This window comes from Acanthochromis polyacanthus, chromosome 6 (assembly GCF_021347895.1).
Source record: "Acanthochromis polyacanthus isolate Apoly-LR-REF ecotype Palm Island chromosome 6, KAUST_Apoly_ChrSc, whole genome shotgun sequence".
NCBI classification, from domain to species: Eukaryota; Metazoa; Chordata; class Actinopteri; family Pomacentridae; genus Acanthochromis; species Acanthochromis polyacanthus.
The window spans coordinates 39,736,648-39,758,301 of record NC_067118.1 but is presented as its reverse complement, the minus strand read 5'-3'; the positions used below and the strand labels follow the sequence as shown (position 1 = coordinate 39,758,301).

Here is a 21,654-nt window from a genome sequence, read left to right as displayed (position 1 = left end):
GCTGCAGAACATTAGTTTACTGCCGTCTGTGAGGCTGTGTAGAAGGCTGTACTGTTCCTGTTCCTGGCAGCAGGGGGCGCACTAACCCCACAAACAAAACTGAGAGGAAAGCATTCATTTGGAAATGTCTGGGTGCCACAGAAGATCAACACACCACTGTGGGTGGAACTGAGGACACAAAATCACAAACTAAGACAAAAATACAAAAAAGGGGTTGCATTTGCATTTACGATCGCCTTTACTCACTCAGAATATGGAATTGGATTACTTTTTAAGTTAAAAATAGGTGGAAATAAAGGCAGATCTTATGCAACATGCCGGCCGAGGAGAACTTATTTCTATGAGCCTATGGGACTAAAGAGAAGCATAAAGGTCTTTCAGCGAAGGACGCTTATGTTCTCTGATCGCTAGTACCTATCAATATCCTTATCAATAGAAAGCCTGAGCACAATCAAGAGTCCAGCAGCAGCAGGAGGAGAGAGTGCACAGAAAAAAAGAGAGAAGCACAAAGAGTCAGGCAACAAAGGCAATGAAGCAAATAAACAGGAGAAGTAACAGCAGTGAAAATGGAAATGGTCATGCAACAACTTCAGCAGATATAAAGACAAAGACAAATGTTTGATACTGAACAACATACAAAGAGCTTCAAAGAAAAACAAACTAATTATAAAACATGACGGTAAGTTAATCATGACAAGAAGATGATTGCTTTATTCTGATAAAACATGTTTTGCTGAACATCCTAAATGTTGTGTTTAGTGTGTGTTCAGCTTCTGTTACTGACAATTTACCTTTAAGGTAGACAGAACAAAACCAGTTTAATGAGGGCATTTCACCTACCTGTTGGTGTTGTGGGATGACTTGATGTTCTTGGCAGAAATGATGTTCAGGGACAGGACAGCATCTGCTGCGCTATCATCCACCTCAGCCTTGTTTCTGATACGACCTGGACACAGACAAGCACGAAACATCAGTCTGATCATTAAAACTAATCACTGCATTTGAGGCAAAATAAAGTCTCAACATTGGAAATCAATCAGCAGAGAAGTTTAACCCTATAAGCTGCAATTCCAGCCTTTTTCAGTACAAGAAAAATCGCTAATATTTTATCTGTAAATAAAAATATGACGAGAAATACAGGGAATATTGGACGCGCATCGCGAGGTGCATTTCCTTGAAAACGACCGATCCGTGGATTATATACCGACTTCAAGACATGTTTTGGACAAAATAGTTTACTGGCTTGTTTCGTCTGGATGTCCAAGGTTGGATTATGGCCGTTCTTTGTGGAATATTTTCGTCTGTGTGTAATAATGAACCCGGAAATGTGAGTCGCGCTGTGTGCGTTAAAGCCGTGTACAGAGAACGGATGGATGGGTATTTGTTGTTTGTCGGACAAATGTGTTTATATTACCCGCTGTGGTAATCACATCTGAAAGTGGTTTATACCGGCGGATTCGTGAGAATCTAAGCTTTCCATCGGCGTATAATGTTTGTAATCGTGTTTGCAGTTTCAGACATTTAGGAAATTGCTTATGCAGATCTCAAAGTGTACCGCGGGCGGGACACTGAAGCGCAACGGGTTAACTGCCAGTCTGTAGATTAACAGCCATGTTATCACAGGATCGAGCACCCTCACTCACGAGCCTCTCTGGATAAAATTGTCATTAGCTAAAACTAAAAAATGTGAAATGTAATTATCTGGTCCATCAGCTATGGCTGCAGCATAAACTACTGAAAGTAAAAGGCAGCCTGAAGCCAAACAGGCGCATCTTTCCAGATTGGAACTATTACTGCGGACACTGTGTGCTGTTTTTAAGGTGTTGTATAACTCCCTCTCATACGGAACAGGAGGAGTTTCTGGTTCCTGTTTGCTGTTGCGAGGCTGCACTATTAATCCCTGAGGGAAGAAAACTCACCCACAACCAGCTCACGAACGTCCTTCCAGTGGAGCTCGCTTCCCTTCTCATGGATGAGAGTCACTGTGATCCTCCGCTGGATCCCCTGCAGCAAACATGACAGGAGCTTAGAATGACAGGAAACAGCTAGAACTGAATTAAACCTCCAAATGTGTCTTCAGACAGGAAATATCATTTACTTGTGTAAACTTTTTAGATTAAAAAACAACAACAACAACACATTCTCTTTATTCTGGCAGATTAACTGGAAATAAGATCTCATCTAAATTTGTGTCCAAAGAAAACTGGATTTACAGAATCAGTGTCTAGTGTGAGAGGACGAGTAAAGGTGTGGATCTGTGTTACCTGGTGCAGCAGGTAGGTGCCATGGCAGGGCAGCCCTCCACTGTGATCCACTACAGCTGGGATGTACCTGAGGATGAAGGGAGGTCACAACAGACATTAAAAACATTCTAACATATTTTATACATTTTACTCAAGTCAGACTTTTAGACCAACAATCTGCCTTCATTTTTATTGAGGTTTTTACTACATTTAAGGCCACAGTTTGCAGCAAGCAGATACTGAAAGAGAGATTTATATGACAAAATATGACTCTTAGTGGCCCATAAAGGTTCTTCATACACACTCTTTCAGTAATGCTTTAATCCTCTGAACCTCAAATACTTATCTTTAAAAACAGGCAAGACTTCTCATTAAACTGGGCTGAACTGCCGGCTGTGTTTAAAATATACCTATAGCATGTGGAGCCAACATTTTTTCCAATGCTCGTAAGTTTTTCTCAATTCTTACAAAATCAACAAATAAACACCCAGAAACTGTTTGGAGTTCAGAGGCTTCATCTATATATTTCTTACTTAACATTTCTTGAAACATACTGAAACTGTTTAACAAGTTTCCTGTTTTTCTAAATGGCACACAAAGAGCTTTAAGAGTCTGATCACGTTTAATTTGCTCATGTATGTGAACATTAGATCCGCAGGTAGAAACTTACTCTCCAGTGGGCTCCAGCTCGCTGATCTCAAACCACACCAGCAGGTCATACTTGCTGACACACTGACCCAGGTTGGACTTGGTGATGGTGTTCAACTTGGTGGCTGGAACTGAGACATAAAAACGTCGGCTTAGCATGACCAATTTAGAGTTTGTCTCAAGTTTAGAGGGGATGAATGACGGTAAGGGGCAGATATTAACTGCACCATTTGGAGGACGGATGTGTGACGCAAACACACCGCTGACGCTGGACACTGAGTCATTAACCCCCACACACGTATGACATATTTTTGAAGAAAAAAAACAGAAAACAGAAGCTGGGGGTGAAGCAGAGCATTCAGACTAAATGCTAACTGTGCTGTGAGGGGCTAAATCACAGATTACACCACCACTGACAGCACCCTGCTGTCTGACACATCAGGATTATGCTCCTGTTGAAACAGGCTAATCTCTGAGGCACACAGTTACATTCAGTTGCGCACAGTATGGCTGAAAGGAATATTATTTCACATGAAAGCTGCTGTGATTAGAATGCTAAAGGTTTCGGCCTCCAGAGTCTGATCGAAGCTGCGAATGCTAAGTCAGTGATCCTCTATGATTATGATAAATGCTCATTTTAGGTTCTGGCTTGAGATTCAGCAAATGCTGCAGATTTACCTGAAGATGTCACCTCAGGCCACTTTCTAAGCGACAGGGGAGGGTTGGATTGAGCTGACAAGACCTAAATACGCTGCAGCGAGGTGCAGCACACACCACCACTGCAGAGCCTTGTTGTGCTACTACCTGCAGTCACAGAGCACCACAAGAGCAAAGCACAGCACTAGCCTAATTGCTACGACACAGATGCATCTGATGCCTAGCTACCACAGAGTCCGCTGTACCAACCGTGGTGCCTGGGCACAATTAGCACGGGGTCAGTGGGTAACGTGAGGAACGGGAAGTGAGAGAGCTGGTCAGCCTCGTCCTCCAGGCTGGCCACAGCGGAGGAGGCGAGGGCGTTGGCGTGCTCGGACAGCGTGTCCAGCACTTTGCCGTTGACATATCCGCTCATGAGGTAGCGGACCAGCTCTATCTTTCGGGTATGGTCTGGGTGTGTGATGTTGCACGGACAGTAAGAAAGATTGGAAGGGAAGTGTGGATAAAGTCACGTGGAAGAGGGAGGAGAGAGGTGGGTAAGAGGATTACAAATTACATGATTAGAGACCAAAAAAAATCCAAAGGAAGCGAGAAATGAAAGGAAAAAAAAATGGAAGGACACATGAGGAATGATTATGTAACTGTAATGACACAAAATATGCTGAAATGATGGCGACAGGTGAGGAACATATTGCTGTTACAGTCGGTGTGGAATGACACTGAAATGCTTACCTGGCTTAGACAGAGGCATGGGGATAGGGTAGTATTTCCTCGATGGCGTTGGAGGACTGTTGAGACGAATGAAAGATTTAAACTACAGAACATCAGAAAATCATATTTTATCTGGTATGTACAACAGCTCTACAGAAAACTGCTTTTTAAACGTCACCAACCTGATCAGGTCCTGGCCATAAAGATGCAGTGGGTGCTGCTGGTAGTGGCCAAACACTTCAAACACGATGGGTTTGCTCTTGATGTACTCAATAAAGGACTCCGTGACCTCCACTGAAATCTGCTCAAAGAACGAAGAAAGATTGTCAGACTCAGGTAATCTAAAGATGTACAGCTCCTGTGTGTGTGTGTGTGTGTGTGTGTGTGTGTGTGTGCTCACATTCTGGACATGGTAAAAGCCCAGAGGAGCTCCTTTGCCGGCGTTTTTCAGAGGCTCGGTGGAAAAAGCCTCGTCGTGACGATGCAGGAAACTAAAGGAACATAAATCAATGTCACATTCATTTTCTAAAACAAGATACAAGTAAAACAGAGACAATGTCATGAACTTATAGGTTTCAGTTCTTCTTCTTATTATTACAACTCAAAGATAAAGTTCTATCAATCATCCTATTGATATGAATTCAGTTCATGAACTGAAATCAAATAATTATAAAACCTACAGTCACACATTTACTCAAGCACTGTCCTTAAACACAATTTTGATATGCTTCACTTAAGCAGCTCCATGTTATGCTGTTTTCTACTTGTATTCTACTATATTTTGGAGCTAAATATTGTACTTTAGTATCTTGCTGTTTTGCAGATAAGAAACATTAAAAAAATAAACTGACAAATAGGTAATGCTGTATTATTAAGCTGCTTAACAGTATAAAAAGTAACTGAAATTAAACATCAAAGTGATATACACATTAATAACACATGCATTATTACAATACAATACATGTATTATACATGGATGTTGGCAAAGCTCACATCCATCAGGGACAACCCCTCCCACCCACTGTATGACACTGTGGAGTCCCAAAGTAGCAATTTCAGCACTAGACTGAGACACTTAACCTACAATACGGAACGCTATCGCAAGTCATTCATTCCATCTGCTATTAGACTTCATAACACCAGCATCACTGGCTGATGTTAACACAAAAATAGACTGCTTCACACAATCCCCTACCACATAATCTGCACAGTTTTCTCTCGTACTTCACATCATTCCATAAGCCACCTTTCCCATCCTGCACTCCTGGACATATGTGATTGTGATTATGATTATCATTATATTGTTGTTGTTTATTGTTGCTCTACTGTATGATGTATGCTGCTGTAACATGGGAAATTTCCCCGGATACGGGGAGTAATAAAGGATTATCTTATCTAATTGTAAGTATAATTGATACTTGAATTGAATACTGTGACTTCAGGTACTTTGGGCATATTTCGAGGCCAATACTGTTGTAAATGGTTGTATTTATATAGCACTTTTATCCAAAGTGCTTTACATGATACATCACATTTACTCATTCACACACTGATGGCGGAAGCTGCCATGCAAGGCGCTAACCACAACCCACCAGGAGCAATTAGGGGTTTCATGTCTTGACATGACATGAGCACGACGGGCAGAGGATCGAACCGGCAACCTTCGAGTTACAAGACGGCCACTCTACCCACTGAGCCATGCCGCCCCCCTGTTGTACTTTTATTCACGCAAATGTCTTTTGTTGTATTATTAGCATATATTAATTTACCTTTGGAGAGGCTTTATTACTCATTTTTTCACTGCAAGCTCAACAGTTTTGCTTCTAGCCCATGTAGATATGGATATATTTACAATAGTACCTCTAGGTTAAAGGTAACACTCAGGATGCCACAAACTGCACTGCTCTGACATCAACATCCAACAGAGTCTCTGCTCTGTGACTACAGTGGACTCACTTGAATTGGCAGAAGATGTCGGCATACTCAGGAGGAATGCCGTTAGCCTGGAGCACAGTGACACGGAAGGTGAAGATGCTGCCCACCTCCAGCTGGCCTGCCAGCCCGTCGCCATGACCCAGCTTGGTGTCTGCGATGTTTCCCAGCTTGAGGTCTGAAGAAAAAGCCATAAGTTAAGGTTAGTGGGACTTGTGCGATGATTTACTAGAAAATGACCCTCAGCTGCACCTGTGATTGTGCTTCGGCAATCTGCATCTGAAATCTAAGCTCTGCACAATACAGTCAGACGGGTTTCTGCACATTTTCAAGCTTAAAGTGATTTATAGAGTTGATCCTGCTGTCCACTCATCAAACAGCCTTTGTAGACATTCCTTCACAGAGCAGGAAAAACTACAAAAAAAACAAAGTCACATTTCCATGACAAGAAGTCCTCCTTTGCATTCAACAGGACCATCTGCCATGTGTGTTTCCCCCTGGGAGGAGAGGTTGAACTTTACGAGTGGCGAGGTGAAGGTCTGGAAGCCGTACCCATGTCATTGATTCTGTTGAGCTCCTCCGAGGGTGTGATGACCTCTGAACTCTGACCCTGGCCCTCCACAATGCGAAGCTCTTCCAGGGACATGCCGGAGCGCGTCATAACCGTAGAGGGGAAGTCGTTCTGATGGAGGAAAAAGAGAACATTAACATATAGCTGTGATAGTGTGAAGCTCTACTAGCAGAATGCATTTCCTTATCATAGAATATCAGTTGATTGACATTAAAACTTACAGTACTGTTCAAAAGTTTGGGGTTACTTAAAAATGCCCTTATTGTTGAAAGAAAAACTGTTTTTTCCAATGACGATAACACAAAATTAATCAGAAATACAGTGACTATTCTCGCTGGAAACAGCTGATTTTTAATGGAATATCTCCATAGGGGTACAGAGGAACATTTCCAGCAACCATCACTCCTGTGTTCTAATGCTACATTGTGTTAGATAATGGTGCTGAAAGGCTCATTGATGATTAACCCTCCTGTTGTCCTCATTTACAGGCATCAAAAAATATTGTTTCCTTGTCTGAAAAAAATCCAAGAATTCAGCAGAAAAATTCCCCAAATTTCTGAAAATTTGCAAAACTTTCAGGAAGAAAATTGCAATAATTCCTTGAAAGTTTTATTTATAAAAAAATCCCTCAAATTTGGTAAGAAAATTCTTGTAAATGTTTTCAAGAAATGAGTAAAAATCTTCCAGAAAACCCCTACAAATTTCTAAAGTGATTATATATAAATATCAGTAAAACATCTAATATTTTCTTTACGAACATTCACAAAAAAATCTATTTTTTGTGAATGTTCTCAAGAAACATTTTTAACATTTCTTTTTTTCCCACCAAAAAGTGTTCAAAGATTTCCCAAAAATATTGAAAATGTGGACATCAGAAGTTTCACTCTGAAAATATATTTTTTCCCACATTTTCAAATTTTAAAACGAGTCAATTTTGACCCACAGGACGGCACGAGGGTTAAAAAAAACCCTTATACAATTTTGTTAGCACATGAATAAAAGTATGAGTCTTCATGGAAAACATGAAGCTGCCTGGGTGAGTCCAAGCTTTTCAGTGGTGGTGTCTATTTGCCAAATTAGTTTAATATTAGCAGGGAAAAAAGACATAGCATAATACTCAAACTAAACACAGCATCATCTGCTGATATGACGTTTCAACACAAATATTACACACCCACTGTCTCTCACACACACAGAAAAAGTGTGTCTCTGAAACTCCTTTCCTCTGATTCAGGGCTTACCTTTTTGAAGTATTCATCATCAAAGGAAATCTTGGCGGTTCCTGACTGTCTAACTCCTGACCCGTAGTCTGGAGCCTCCTCGTCAGCTGCAGAAAGACAAACCCTCTTATCGGGATGCATCACAGATGCGGCTGACTTAAACCGTCAGAGCTCATCAAAAGGAGAGAAATCTAAGGGAATCTTTTCTTTGCCAACAGATCAGTGGCTCGAAAAGCCCTTCAACGTGCTGTCATACTGCTACCAAAACAGAAGCACACGCTCGTCAGATGGTTTGTGTGAAATATATTAATGAAGCACCGTGTGGCACAAATACATTCGTTTATAATATCAGTGGCAATGTTTTTATCTGCTCCAATCATCTCGCTCATTAAGGAGTCTCATTAATTACTCACCAGCTATAGCCTGGACCCCCACGCGCAGGAAACCCCGCACCTCGCCCTTCTCCGTTACTATGGCAACACGGTGAACCAGCGGTACGGGGTACAGCAGGTTGCTCAGGTACACGAAAGCTCTGAGGGTAAACAGGAGGGGAGAGAGATGAAAGCCTGATTGTGGCGCAGCAGTCGTTTAAACCAGAAAACACTTGATACACGCTGGCGTATCAGTTTTTTTGGGTTACATGACTGACATCTCCTGTGTTTAATTACCAAAAGCAGATTAGATATCCTCCTAATGACAAAAAAAACACCCGAGTAGTGACGATGTGACAGTTTTCTGATACCTCTATACATTGACAAATATACTTTTCCAATGATTTAACCCTCGTGTCGTCCTGCGGGTCAAAATTGACCCGTTTTAAAGTTTAAAATTGTGAAAAAAAATATTTTCACAGTGAAACTTCTAATGTCCACATTTTCAACATTTTTGGGAAATCTTTGAACATTTTGTTGGTGGAAAAAACAGAAATGTTGAAAATGTTTAAGAACACTCACAAAAAAATGAACCAAAATCCAGCGATTTTTTTGTGAATGTTCTTAAAGAAAATATTAAAAGTTTTACTGATATATATGTAACCACTTCAGATATTTCCAGGATTTTTTTTTGAAAGTTTTTATTCATTTTTTGAAAACATTTACAAGAATTTTCTTGCCAAATTTGGGCAATTTTTTTAAAAACAAAACTTTTAAGGAATTATTGGAATTTTCTTCCTGAAGTTTTCACAAATTTCCATAAATTTGGGGAATGTTTTTGTTGAATTTTTGGATTTTTTTCTGACAAGGAAACAATATTTTTCGTTGCCTGTAAATGAGGACAACAGGAGGGTTAATCATGTGCACAAACATTCCCAGCATTGATTAAGAACTACAGTAACATACAGTCAAATATTAGTGACAATAATGTGAAGGGATGAACAAAAACAAATGAAAAAAAAACAAAGTGAACATAAAATCTAACATGCTTCAGCAGCAGCTAAAACCTTCTGTTTCATTTTTAAACTGAGCGACAGAGTGATGACAGATCGCCCAGGATGGAGCTGGAAAGGCTGTAAAATATTGCTTTATTGTGTTGTGCCACAGCGACAGCAGTCTCTCACTTAAACACTCGGTGACGTTTTGTTTTGTGGGACATGATTTGCTTCTCTGCACCCCTGGTGACCTACTCCTTTTCTGTGGCTCCCCCTCCCTCCATCCCAGCGCTGGGAGAATCAAGGCCAAGACAGAGCAGAGATATCAATCTGTAAAACCTCTGGAGTCACGCTGACGCAGGTAGCTGAGCTATGGCTTTGCAGAATCTGGCTTGGCTTGAAGCCCGCACGGATCTGTCGTCTCATTCCGAGATTGGCACACAGTGTTTATTACCCAGTTATTGTGTTTACAGCGCCGAGGCTACAGCCTTGGTGCAACATGTGCTGTGATTTCAGTCGCTGCTGGAGCATATTATTTCATCGTGACAATGAATTACAACAAAAAATAAAAACAAAAACACGAGCGTCATGAGCTGGGGAGTTAATATTAACTACAATACATTTCATGAACAACGTTAAAACAAACAAAGGTATGCAAATAAAACAATTAAACACAACGTATTAAATAAAGCAAACCAAAAAAATTTCGACCGTGGTTTAAAGGATAAAAACAAAGTAAAATGACAAACATTTAATTAGCTTTCAAACAGTAAATACATGTATTTCACACACAGAGAGGAGTTAATACAGTGAGCGCTGTGATGGTTTCGGGGGATGAGACATCACGCTGGGAGGAGGTGGAAAGAAAAAGATGTTGGCTTTTCAATTTTTGGGGACTCGGTCTAAATTAAAAGTTGGAGATAAAAAGCTGCCCTGTGAGCACAGAAGTATGACTAATCATATCAAATTCAAAAGGGCTCCATTTTATCTGTGACTGCTTTTAGTACAAGATCTGACTCTTTCACAAAGGAGGGCTTTACTAATTATTAGTAAGTGACATGTTTACAGTATTTACTGACATTTCTAAGCCTCGGATTTCCCACTATGTTGCTTCTTTTACATCTCTCTACCACACTGTTTTCTGAATGGACGCCAGCCTGTCCAAAACCTCCTAAAAATGTCAAGAGTATTTCATTTGTATGATGCTACAGGAGGCGGTTTCTCACCTACAGTTACTCATTTTTATTATTTTTCCCCCATTCGTTTCACTTTTCTCTGGATAAAGCAAATTCAGCTGAGCCAACATCAGCTCCAAACTCCCGTCCCAGCCTGCATGTGGAGGATGAGCACAAGCCGCTGCCGGTCACCAACCTTCCCACCAGGATGAACCAAGGGGAGCGGTCGTAGAAGGGGTCCTGGCCGTCGCTGAAGATGTCCGAACCCTCCTCGGTGCCGGCGTCCGAGCTGGTGTCGTCCACGAACGCCTCGTCGTCGATCAGGTCGGACATCTCGCTCTGGCGTTCGTCCGCCAGCTCCGTGATCTCAGAGTCGGTGGTGGAGAACGTGGGCGAGGGCGTGCGGTCGGCCAGGTGCTCATTAACGCAACCGTGGAAGATGGGGGAGCTGAGGGGGGTTTGTGTTTTGGGAACAGCGGCAAGAACCGAGGGAAAAGGTAACAGTGGAGTGACAGCAGAGTTAAAACAGGCCACGGAGGCAACCTGATGATATTTCACTTTAGCCTCGTTTTTCTTGCAATTAATTTTTGTAATTTCCTGAAACAAATTGCACAAAACAACATACTATTAAAACACAATCAGCCAACAGGGGCTGGACACTAATCAGTAAAGATGTCACGTGTTTGCTTTTCATTATAAGCCTTTATTCGCTCCACCAAATCAACTGGAGCAGCTATTGCGAGTGCAGCCGCAGGATTCATTTCATAAAGAGCAGGTATTAAGCTAATAGGTGTCAGAGCAGTTTATAGAAACGTGACCATTTTAAACCAAAATGAAATGACACTTTAAAGGATTAACATATAAATCTTCTCATGTGCGCTGGGTGAAAGAGGATAGAATACAAAATGCAACAAATTCCACTGTGTTGGTGACAAGCTTTGTGTGAATTACAGGAAATATCAACACGAGAACAGCAACAGACAGGGCAAAGGATAAAAAAAATATTTAAAAAAATTTAAAAAGAGGATAATTTACACAACTCATGTGATGTCAAATGAAATGGAAAAAAATACAAAGTGATACTGATATGAAATTAAAACAAAACCACCAAAGAAAATCACAAATGCAACACATGACAACAAGAAGATGCATTAAAATATTTACACGAGGAAAAAAAAAAACATCCACAGAAATAAATGATAAAGAATGAACACGGGTCATTACTGATGCATGCGACTCCAATGACAAGTGATGAAAGTGAAAAATGAAAAGTCAAATGTATAAACAACAACAGCAGTTATGTGTGCTATTTTCCTGCTGCTTTTGTGTGCTGCGTACCTCCCGACGAGCTTGAACCAGTGGAATCGGTCATAGAAGGGGTCGTTTCCTGTCAGGGTGCCTTCGCCGTCCTCCTGGTGAGTGGAGGCCATCTCTCCAGCGCGGTCGTACATCTCCCTCATCTGGTCCAGCCGCTGCCTGCAAACGTCGACAGAGTGCGTTCAGAATTAATGGAGGTGGAGAACGCACGGCTCAGTTAACAGCTGGAGGGCAGAAGAGGTGCTGCTAGATGTAGAGATATCAGACTCATAGCTCTTTGTGTTTGGGTTGTGCTATTTTTCTGAAGCCGTGAGAAACGATCCGACAACGAGCAGATTAAGGAAACTGAAACCTTCACGACATTTGAGTAGATTAATGATTCTTAACACTGAATGCTGATAACAGATGACACGCTGCATTGTCGCCTTCTAATCAAAAACGTGTTTCTGTAAATGCTACTTCTCTTGTATGTTTGATCGTCGCTGTGCAGAAAGATTTATGCCTAGAGTCTGTCACTGGAAATTCTTCAGCCTACTCACCTAAAATCTGACTTTTAGGTGCTTGTATTTCCTTGTACATCGAGACTAGTCGTTAAACTTTTAAAATGAAACGTATTCGTAGTTTAAGCAGGTATGGTGTGGGCCTTACTTGAGTTTTCAAGGGACCAGTAGTGTGTAGCTCCATTCTTCAGATCTTGAACTTCTACGGCCACCACGGTGCGAGGGAAAGGTCTGGGGTCACGTTCTTTCTCTGGCTCGGTCGACAGAAGTTCAGGAGGCAACGGAGAGTACAGCGTGTCTGTCAGGAGGACGAACTGGAACTGGACCTGAAGGAAAAAAGAAAAAAAAAAGACATGGTTGAGAAAGAAAGAATGAGTAAAAGCAGAATAAGAACATCGATGTGGGGATGTTGATACAGTGAGGGAACAAACCACCCTCCGTTTTGTGGTCTCTCTCTTCCTCTGAGGCCAAAATGTTAAACCAATTAACAACTCTAGATAAAAATTACAGACCGACAGAAACCTCGAGGAAAAAAAAAACAGTCTGAAAATGCCATGTGACAGACCACCCATCTCCAGTATCAATCACATAGCGCATAGAAGGTGACTGGAAAATGAATCACGGCAGTCTCCTGATGGGGAAGGTAAACCTCAGAAGACCAGCTTTAGATTTGTAACAAATCCAGTCCCTCTGTGTGACGATGAATCACTGCTGTGCTCTGGCAGATTTAAAAGGACGAGCATGTGCATTATGTCAAACATACAGTCCACTCCTCAGTTTTTTTAAGTCTCAGTTTTAATTTGAGGAGGTTTATGTAAATATAGAAGAAACATTGTAGGGGATGTAGCCCTTTTAATATTTGATACTCAAAGTTTAAGGGTTCATTGGTATCTGGACAAATACACATTAAGTCAAAGAAAAAATCATCATATTTAATGCCATGCGGAAAATCCTTTGCAGTCAATGACTGCCTGAAGTCTCAGACCCATAAACATCACCAGACGCTGTGAACCTCCCCTCCTGATGCTCTTCCAGGCCTGCAGACATCATCATGCGGGTTTGGGTTGAGGAGTCTGGTCAGCTGAATTAACGTATGAATGGATGTAACGGTCTCATTTTACGTCACAGTCAAACATCTGTGTATGTGATGGATTATTTCTATGAGGGTGAGTCACCTCTATGCGGCTGCCAGTAAACGGAAGAGAACGGATGGAAGGGGCTACCAGCCTCCATACGGTGTCTAGTTAGAAATGACTCAAGGACAGAGCAAAAATAGTCTTCATTATGCATTGTGCATAGTCTAAAACATCCATACATTGTAAGTTGTGTAATTCCAACAAGATACATCCTACTGGAAATCTGCATCATAAAGTGATTAATTCTGAACCTCAAAACCTGCCAGCGGGTTTCAAAGGCACGTTATGTTTTTCAAAATAAAACTGCCAAAATAAAACAATTCATCACAAACTGTAAAAATACAAAAAAAATCACCAGGTTTCCATCTGAGTCTGTTTGAAAAATTTTAAAAATCAAGCCTGAAATCATCAAAATCCCTTCAGTCTTCATATCTTGCTTAAAATTTTGCCAAAAACAAATTGCTAGCAGTAACCAGATTCTGCAAAAACATCGGGGTCTAACTGGGTTACAACCACATTTTGGATTACCAGACGCACGGAATTACAATTCTATGAATGAAACCATTGCAGAAGACATGGAAAATATCTCAAGGAAGCAAAAGTAAGACGTCTCCAAATGTTTTCTCGCATATATAAGTAATGCTTTCTTTGTCAGAAAAGCAGGTTAAAACTCTTCTGTTGTTGCTATGCAGATAAAGATGCAAAGCAAAAGCTTTAAAACCTGCTTTTAACTAATGTTAAACTAAACAACCGACACATCATTTCACTCACTTTCTTCTTTAGCTCCACGCTAATCGCATTAGCCTCCTTCAGATACACCGCGTTCCCCCACAGCTGGTCACGGAGGGAGGTGAACTGATGGTACCTCCACTTCCTGAACGCCCACTGAGCCAGCTCAAACTCGTGCTGAGTCCACGGAACTGTGGGGAGACGGAAGACAAGAGTAGCACATAGTACACATTATAAAATACATTTAATACACAGTAATACCCATAACACCCAGAAGGACCATACCAGTGATTTTTGATTGTTTAAGGCCAAGCACAGATTGATTCTACTTAACATTCCTGCCTGAGTTTATCCATAATTCATCAAATGGAATATTTTGACACCTTTAATTTTCTTACAAGCAGTGGCTGTACCGACTTCTTTGTGAGGTGTTCAGGGACATCCAATAACAGATTTTACAGAGACAGTTGCAGCAAAAAATCAAGAGAGAACATGCAGTTTCTTGTATGCCAATAGTCTGTTGAGTACAAAGGTTTAACCGTGTCACCAAATTTCAAAACAGCTACTGTGTAATCGAATAAATAATCTTATTTTGACTAAATCTGGACGGATGAGGTGCCTCTAAACTTGTAAGTTAATTGTGAATAATGATGATTCCCCATGTTTGATAAAAATCCAGTCCTGTTCGTCAATGAATGTTTACATCAGGACTGCTATGAGGTAATGGTGGCTAAACCGTGAAAAAAATCCAATCCAAGTATGGTCCTTCAGACTTCACGTAAAACATTATAAAGCATTAGTAGTATGGTATATTTAACAGAAATTAGAGGATATAGTGTATTTGGTAGTCTGATTTATTATCTTCAATGGGTAATTAGTATGGCGCTATTAATTAATCTTAATCAGAATGACGGTGACATTATGGATACGAAAATACTATACGCACATCCAAGAAGTTTAGGCTCTGGACACAAAATGTGGAAGAAAACACACAGTTCATTTATATACATATACACACACTGCTACATATATTTAGGGCTTATGTAAAGCATGTGCTGTAAAAGAAAAATCTCCCGGTCTGATCATAGTACACACCTTCTTCTTCCTCTTCCTCCTCCAGCTCTTCTTCGTCAGGTGTTTCGGCTACCAGAGAACGAGTCTCCACCTGTTTCTGGAGTTCCTGCAATTTGCTCTCGTAAACCTGGACGCCAACACACAGAGGAGAGGACAGAGAACACGGACGGGTGTCCATCAGCCGCAACAACAAGAGAGCTCAGCAAGCCCTTAGAAACGTAGCAGACATTTTCAATTTCCCTCGGGAGTAATGAAGTAGCTACCTATCTTTAACATCCAATCGGCCTCGTGGCTCATGTTACACCAACAGAGTTTTGCTTCTGAAAAATGTAGCATGTAAGACTTTCATCCCAATAGTAGATGAAGCTGGACGTGTAAATAGTACTATGCATAATTCATAATGAGATGTACAACTGCAGATTTCTACACCTGCATCACTAATAAGTGTTTTTTTTCTTTTTTAGAAGCACTGTGTATACAATACTACAATGCAAACTATGGATTACTTTGCTAGAACAAACTACTTCACAGAATCAATAACTGCATATCTGCTGGGCACAATAAAAATATCAGCCAGAATCCAGAACTGAACGTCCTCAATAATGGAAGAGCTAAACTAAAAACTGAGCCAATGCTATGAATGAGAAGCTCTCACTTTTTCTGTGCAACCAGCATGAATAGTTCTGGAAATAAAACAATGAAAAACTATCTTTTGACAGAAATGGCTGGAGTGGAAGAAAAGAGGTGCTGAGTCAACTGTAATCCAATGAGGGGCGCCATCATCATCATCATCATCATCAGAGCGGGGCAGGCTGTGGCCCGATGACCTCATCCTGTTTGTTCTCAGTCTTCTGGGAAGACAATGCAGCCTTTTAATTTGTCATTGACCTCCTCCCTGCTGAAACCCTACCAACAGGCTGACAGCTTAATCTCCCCGATCAAAAGATTTCGAGTTTCACTGAAAGTATACTTGTGGGCTTGAAGCTGTGTGAACACATGTACCATTTAAACACATTGACATGAAATGTGATTTAAAGCCATTTCACACGGCGTATCTGAGACTATCTACATTCAAAAATGAACTGAATGATGTCGAGAGTGAAATGAAATGCGCAAAATTTATGTGCATGGAGTGACAAAACTTTCAACTGTTGCCAGAATGCAGTAACAAACAATTAGAGGGATATTTAACAGCAAAAAATAATGCTTTTTCTGTTCTCTAGTGGCAAATTCTGTCGATAAAAGTCCAATTTAATGTAAACATTTACCTAACAATGACAACCCCTGTATTGTACATCCCTATAGTAATTTCAAGGGCAATAAAAAAGAAAGACAACCCACTTATAAAGAATAACTGCACATGGAGCGCGTCATTTTATTTCAGTCATACTTTGAAAATAAACCTCCGGCGACACATAGATTTGACATATCACTTTTTAAACCTGTGGACAACGCTGTTCCAATAGGTACTGTATGTTTGCACAAAGTGCTTGATTAAGGAGCAACACAACTTGGTACACGGCCACAATGAGGCACTTGATATGTTGTAAAATCCAAACACTCGACAGACAATCACAATTGAGACCTAGCATAGAGATATATGTGTATTTCATAAGAACAGTACACTGTACATAGTTACTTGGATGTTGCATACTTTCCAGCTTACCTGGTCGCCATCAGCACCACAGCATACGTTAAATAACATTATTTAATGGAGCGTTTAACTGGGCTGAACAACTGTAAGCTGCTGCATGCAAAGACAGTCAAAGACATGAGGCTGCATACGTCACATCATTTGGTTTTTTTCTTACAGCATAGTAAGGCTGAATATACAGTCAAAACTTAGAGCATAAAACAGAAAATGAATTAATCATTCCAAAATCAGGGAACACATTTTGATAGTCGCTTGCTTTCCCAGTGTCACCATATCTCTGAAATGCTTTAAAGGCCATGTGACAGTGGATTTTACTAATCAACGGGTTCTTTTAAAGCTACAAATGCAGCGAGGAAAAGACAGATTGACATGCAGACTTGCTGCTAATCCAATTAAGCATCAGCAAAAGCACAGAGGCGAAAACATTGACACGGACAAGATTTCATAGATCAACACTCTGATATGTCTATCATCCAGGATGCGTGATTATATGGGTTTTGATGCAGCTAAAACAAGGCAGTGCTCAAAATCTCATTTGATATGGATATTTCTACTGAGTAGCATTATGCAAACATTTCAAGTCTTTGTCCTCCTTCCAACACGCTTTAAGGCCAGTCTTTGGGAACCATGACAACGCTCGGTAGGGCATTCATTTGAAACACAGTGAACTCTGTGCTTACTCAGTGAACCACAAACCGAAAATGTAATTTTTAAGACCGGACCAAACAGAATTCAGAGCTCAGTTCATAACGTGTGGGTGTTGGAGGAAGAAAATAGGAAAAATATCCTAAACAGTCTGGACTGGTGACAGCGAAACTTTCAAACAGATACAGTTTTCTTTACGTTTCCAGCTAGAGTCATAGTGGTTCTTCAGTTTGTAGGACCTTCATTGAGCTCCAGGATCCAGAGAGTATAATACACGATCAATTAAAATACTTTTTCTGAGAGGCTTTTAAAATGTACATTTTTAGGATTCGAGTAACTTGCTGTTCATTATTAAAATTAGTGTATTAACTACTAATTATACAACTTATCCACGACTTGAGGAAGTGCAAAATACTGTAATACAAGTGGGTGGCAGTTACATATTTGAAATGATAAAAAAATGTAAAAAATAAAAAGCAAGAAGAAGAAGAAAAAGTTTGGGCTTGAGCAGTTAAGTGGCTTACTAAGAATATGAATGTTATTACTAAAAAGTTAGTTTCGGTTAGGTAAGTTATGAAGTTTTCCTTCATCTGAAACCCGATGCAAGAGCATTGAACTAAAGGAAGGGAGAGAAAACGCTGAACTGCAAATGCATAGCAGGATTAATAGAGTTTAGTGCGTTAAAGGCACTTTTTGAATACCAGTTTCTTTAAAAGGCTGTTTCAGTCTCTGTTTAAAAGGCACACAACTGACTTGTCAGTCATCAAGTTATTCCATTATAAATTCTAAAATGGTCTTAAGATTCCAGATCCAGGCCAGTGATGCTTTAGAACAGAAAATGCTTCATGAGGTACAACACAAAATGTAATATTGCAAAGACAACTGTTTCTCCCATCCTAACATTCACTTTTCTGGTACGTAGAAAGAAAAATAAATATAGGATGTTTTCCGTTCCTAATTTGAGCTACAACAACAACAAAAGTCTTGATGATAATAATTAGACACTTCAAAGTGTTCATACTATCGTGACTAAAGACATTCATCATTATTCAATACTAAAACGGCAAAGATGTAAACTCAGATATTCAACCATAAAAAGAATTTTGGCAAATCAAAGCATGATTCATGAATGAATTGTCACAAATGCTGATAAATGAACAAAGTAGGCATGGCATGTCTCTTCTGAAAAAAAGAGTCCCCTTATATCACACGTTGGCTTCATATCCTCACGGCAGCTCTCCCAGTGCTAGTGATAACAACGGCATACATTATGATGAAGATGATAAAATGTCTTTTTTTTATATTACATACAATACTTGGATCAACCAGTAACACACTGATCAAGTGCAAAAGTCACAGTCAGTTTCGTCAGAGCTGTTGTGATCTGTAATGTGTTTGCCTACTAAAAGTGTATCAAACTAGTTCCTCATCCCCCAAGTCACACTCAGACTGTCGTTTCTCTGCTGGCTTTTAGATTAGGGGCTGACATTTGCCTGCGCATTCGTGGAGGAGCCTGAAAGTTCATAGGATGGTTAGCGTGGTCAGTGTGATGGTAGTGCTGGTAGCCATTGAAGCCGCCATCTGCGTACATCACGCTATTATAGTGGCAGGGCTGCTGCTGATGGTGAGGCGGAGGGTGTGCTGGCTGGTTCTGGTGGTGGCGGGGCTGGTAGAAAGACTGTGTGTGCCTCCTGTTGTTTTCAGACTGCTGCAGTGACTCCATGGAGCCAGAGGGTCGCTGGCGGTGATTAAAAGAGTTGCTGCGGCCTCGTTCGTGGGGCTGCTGGTGCTGGTTGTTCCTGTAGTTATGTCTCTGACCCTGGCTTAAACCTTGCTCAAAGTCTCTGCTTCTGTGCTGAACTGATGGGCTTGGTAATGGAGGAGTAACATGGACAACTGCAGCAGCCATCGTGTCTCTAGACTGCACTCCTTCTCCAGCCAGGCTCTCTCCCTCCTCTTCCTCTACAGCTTCTTTGGGCACCTTCAGCTCTATGACCTGCTCGTCTGTAATGATGATATGAGTACCGGGGCTCCACGAGTTGCGGTGCTTCGGGTTACTTTTGAAGGGGAAGCGTAGCTTACGGTCTTCTGGGGGTATAAAGCGATGAGGCCCGGTGTGCCGGCGGAGCTGCTTGGAGATCTCTTGCTGCTGAAGACTCTTGAGGCGCATCTGCTCTTGGCGCATCCAGCGCATGTGGCCTCGCTTTAGGGTTGAGTCGTCTCCTGCACTTTGGCCTGACAGTGAATCTACATCCTCCACATCATCAGGCTTTTCAGGCACAGGAGGTTTTCCTTCTCGAGGGCTCGGAGTTCTGTCTGCATAAGTAGAAGCAGCTGAGCCGGGAGGCTTTTCTTGGCCTTCTGGGGTGATGAGGGGAAGGACCTTTTCCATTTTGACCATTTTGTTCCTGAGAGCACGGATCTCCTCGTCTTTCATGTTGTTCTGCTTCTTCACCTCTTGCAGGATGTCCTCCAGTTTATCGATGTGCACTTTTAGCTCATCCATGACAGCGCCTCCTGCTCGAGTGCCATTCGTTATGACATCCTCGATGCGCTCATCACCAACTCCGACAGTGTCCCAAACATCCCGAGCCACTGCCCTCCACGAGTCCCGCTCGTTGGGGTCCTTCTTGCTGTAGCTAGCGCAGAGCTCCTTCATCTTTACAATAGCCAGTGCCTCAATTTCCTGCCGTGTGTGGCGGAAATCATTCAGTGCTACTTCATAACAGATTTCTTTGACTGCCTGGATCTTCAGGTCTGAGATGGTCACCCACTTGGAGTCCTTGGTGATGCGGCGCCGCTGAGGGATCTGGTACATTTTAACTGGCTCTCTTCTTTTACCACTGCTGGGTAATCCACACTTTTTCACTATGGTTTGCAGCTTGCTGGGAGGCAGCTTTTCCCTCAGGGAAGTGATCAGTCTCCAGCTCTCCTCACAAGACCTCTTATCTGAGTCATCCCCACTATCAGAGTCTCCATCCTTGAGAAAACAACACAGGACACAAACGAAATGGTTCCCAAAAAAAAGGAGATATTACAATGGGAAATCAGGGAGAAGATGAAAAGATGCCTTTAAAAAAAGAATGAATAAATGTAGAAATATGCAACATGGGAACTTCAACCATGAGTCAAGTCAAAGTTGAATCAGAATATGATGGTATTTGAGCTTTGACAGAATTTCGATGTTCAAAATTTGGAGATTTATGATTTTTACTGAATTATTATTATTATTATTATTATTACACTGTAATAATATCTGAATATTTTGCATACATCGTTGCTATACAAGATGTATGGAAACATGCAGTATAATTTCTGTAATTACACTGAAAATAAAGATAGAATAAACAAACAAACGTACAACAAACAGTGGCTTCCATTGACTTTCTTGTCAGTTTTTTTTCTCCTTTTTCTCAAGTGAAAATGACTATATGGATATGAATTTATGTTCTTTAAAACATTCACTAAAAACAAGGCTCTTTACGTCTCAGAAAGGGGGATATCATTTTCAAAATTACTGTTCCCAATGTTGCATATTGGTATTAAAAGTAAAGATAAAGCATGTCTATCATGATTAGAAAGGAAATATCAATAGATGACAGCTGCTGATTGGAGCACTTCTGTACTGTTTTGTGATATTCCTCTTCTTAATTGAAAATTTGGTGATTTGAAAGCTGGATCCCAAACATGCTAAAGTGGCATGCATGCAGATGGATTTTGGAGCTTTCCCCCTTTAGTCCAGAAGGTTTGAGTGGCTTTAGTACTAGCGGTGAGTTAGAAGAGAGAGTGTTCTTGCAGTTGATCAGAAAGCCAGTAGAGAGAGGAGAGGCGGAAGTGAGGGTAAGTGTTAATCCACTACAAAAAAGTTGTTAGTTTTGAAAAAAAATGCAGTTTCTCATTTTTCGTAGACAACGTACATTACAGATCACAACCAGAAGGTACAGATAATTCAGGTCTTGTGTGTGAGAGACTGTATCTACGGCTAAAATTGGACATGTTACGTCCCTGAGAGTCTGAAACCTGTGCCTGTAGTTCTGCACATGAAAGCACAAGAGTCTATAAGAGGTCTGTGATTC

General features: G+C 41.0%; 1 protein-coding gene across 5 annotated transcripts in view; it reads right to left on the bottom strand.

Moving 5' to 3' along the window:
• Nucleotides 1-21,654, bottom strand: part of kif1b (kinesin family member 1B) — a 69,128-nt gene that overhangs the window by 9,777 nt on the left and 37,697 nt on the right. For 4 of the 5 annotated variants that reach the window (XM_051949116.1, XM_051949118.1, XM_051949117.1 and 1 more), the window contains one exon: nucleotides 16,621-20,558. In XM_051949116.1, the coding sequence (XP_051805076.1) occupies nucleotides 19,023-20,558 (1,536 nt within the window). In that variant the 3' untranslated portion in view covers nucleotides 16,621-19,022. Of the gene's footprint in view, nucleotides 1-840; nucleotides 947-1,919; nucleotides 2,005-2,264; nucleotides 2,332-2,913; nucleotides 3,023-4,280; nucleotides 4,337-4,441; nucleotides 4,561-4,659; nucleotides 4,751-6,215; nucleotides 6,370-6,743; nucleotides 6,874-8,003; nucleotides 8,090-8,395; nucleotides 8,515-10,719; nucleotides 10,972-11,861; nucleotides 11,996-12,483; nucleotides 12,667-14,247; nucleotides 14,397-15,300; nucleotides 15,407-16,620; nucleotides 20,559-21,654 lie in introns of those variants that run through there. The other variant, XM_051949120.1, reaches the window with a different exon arrangement.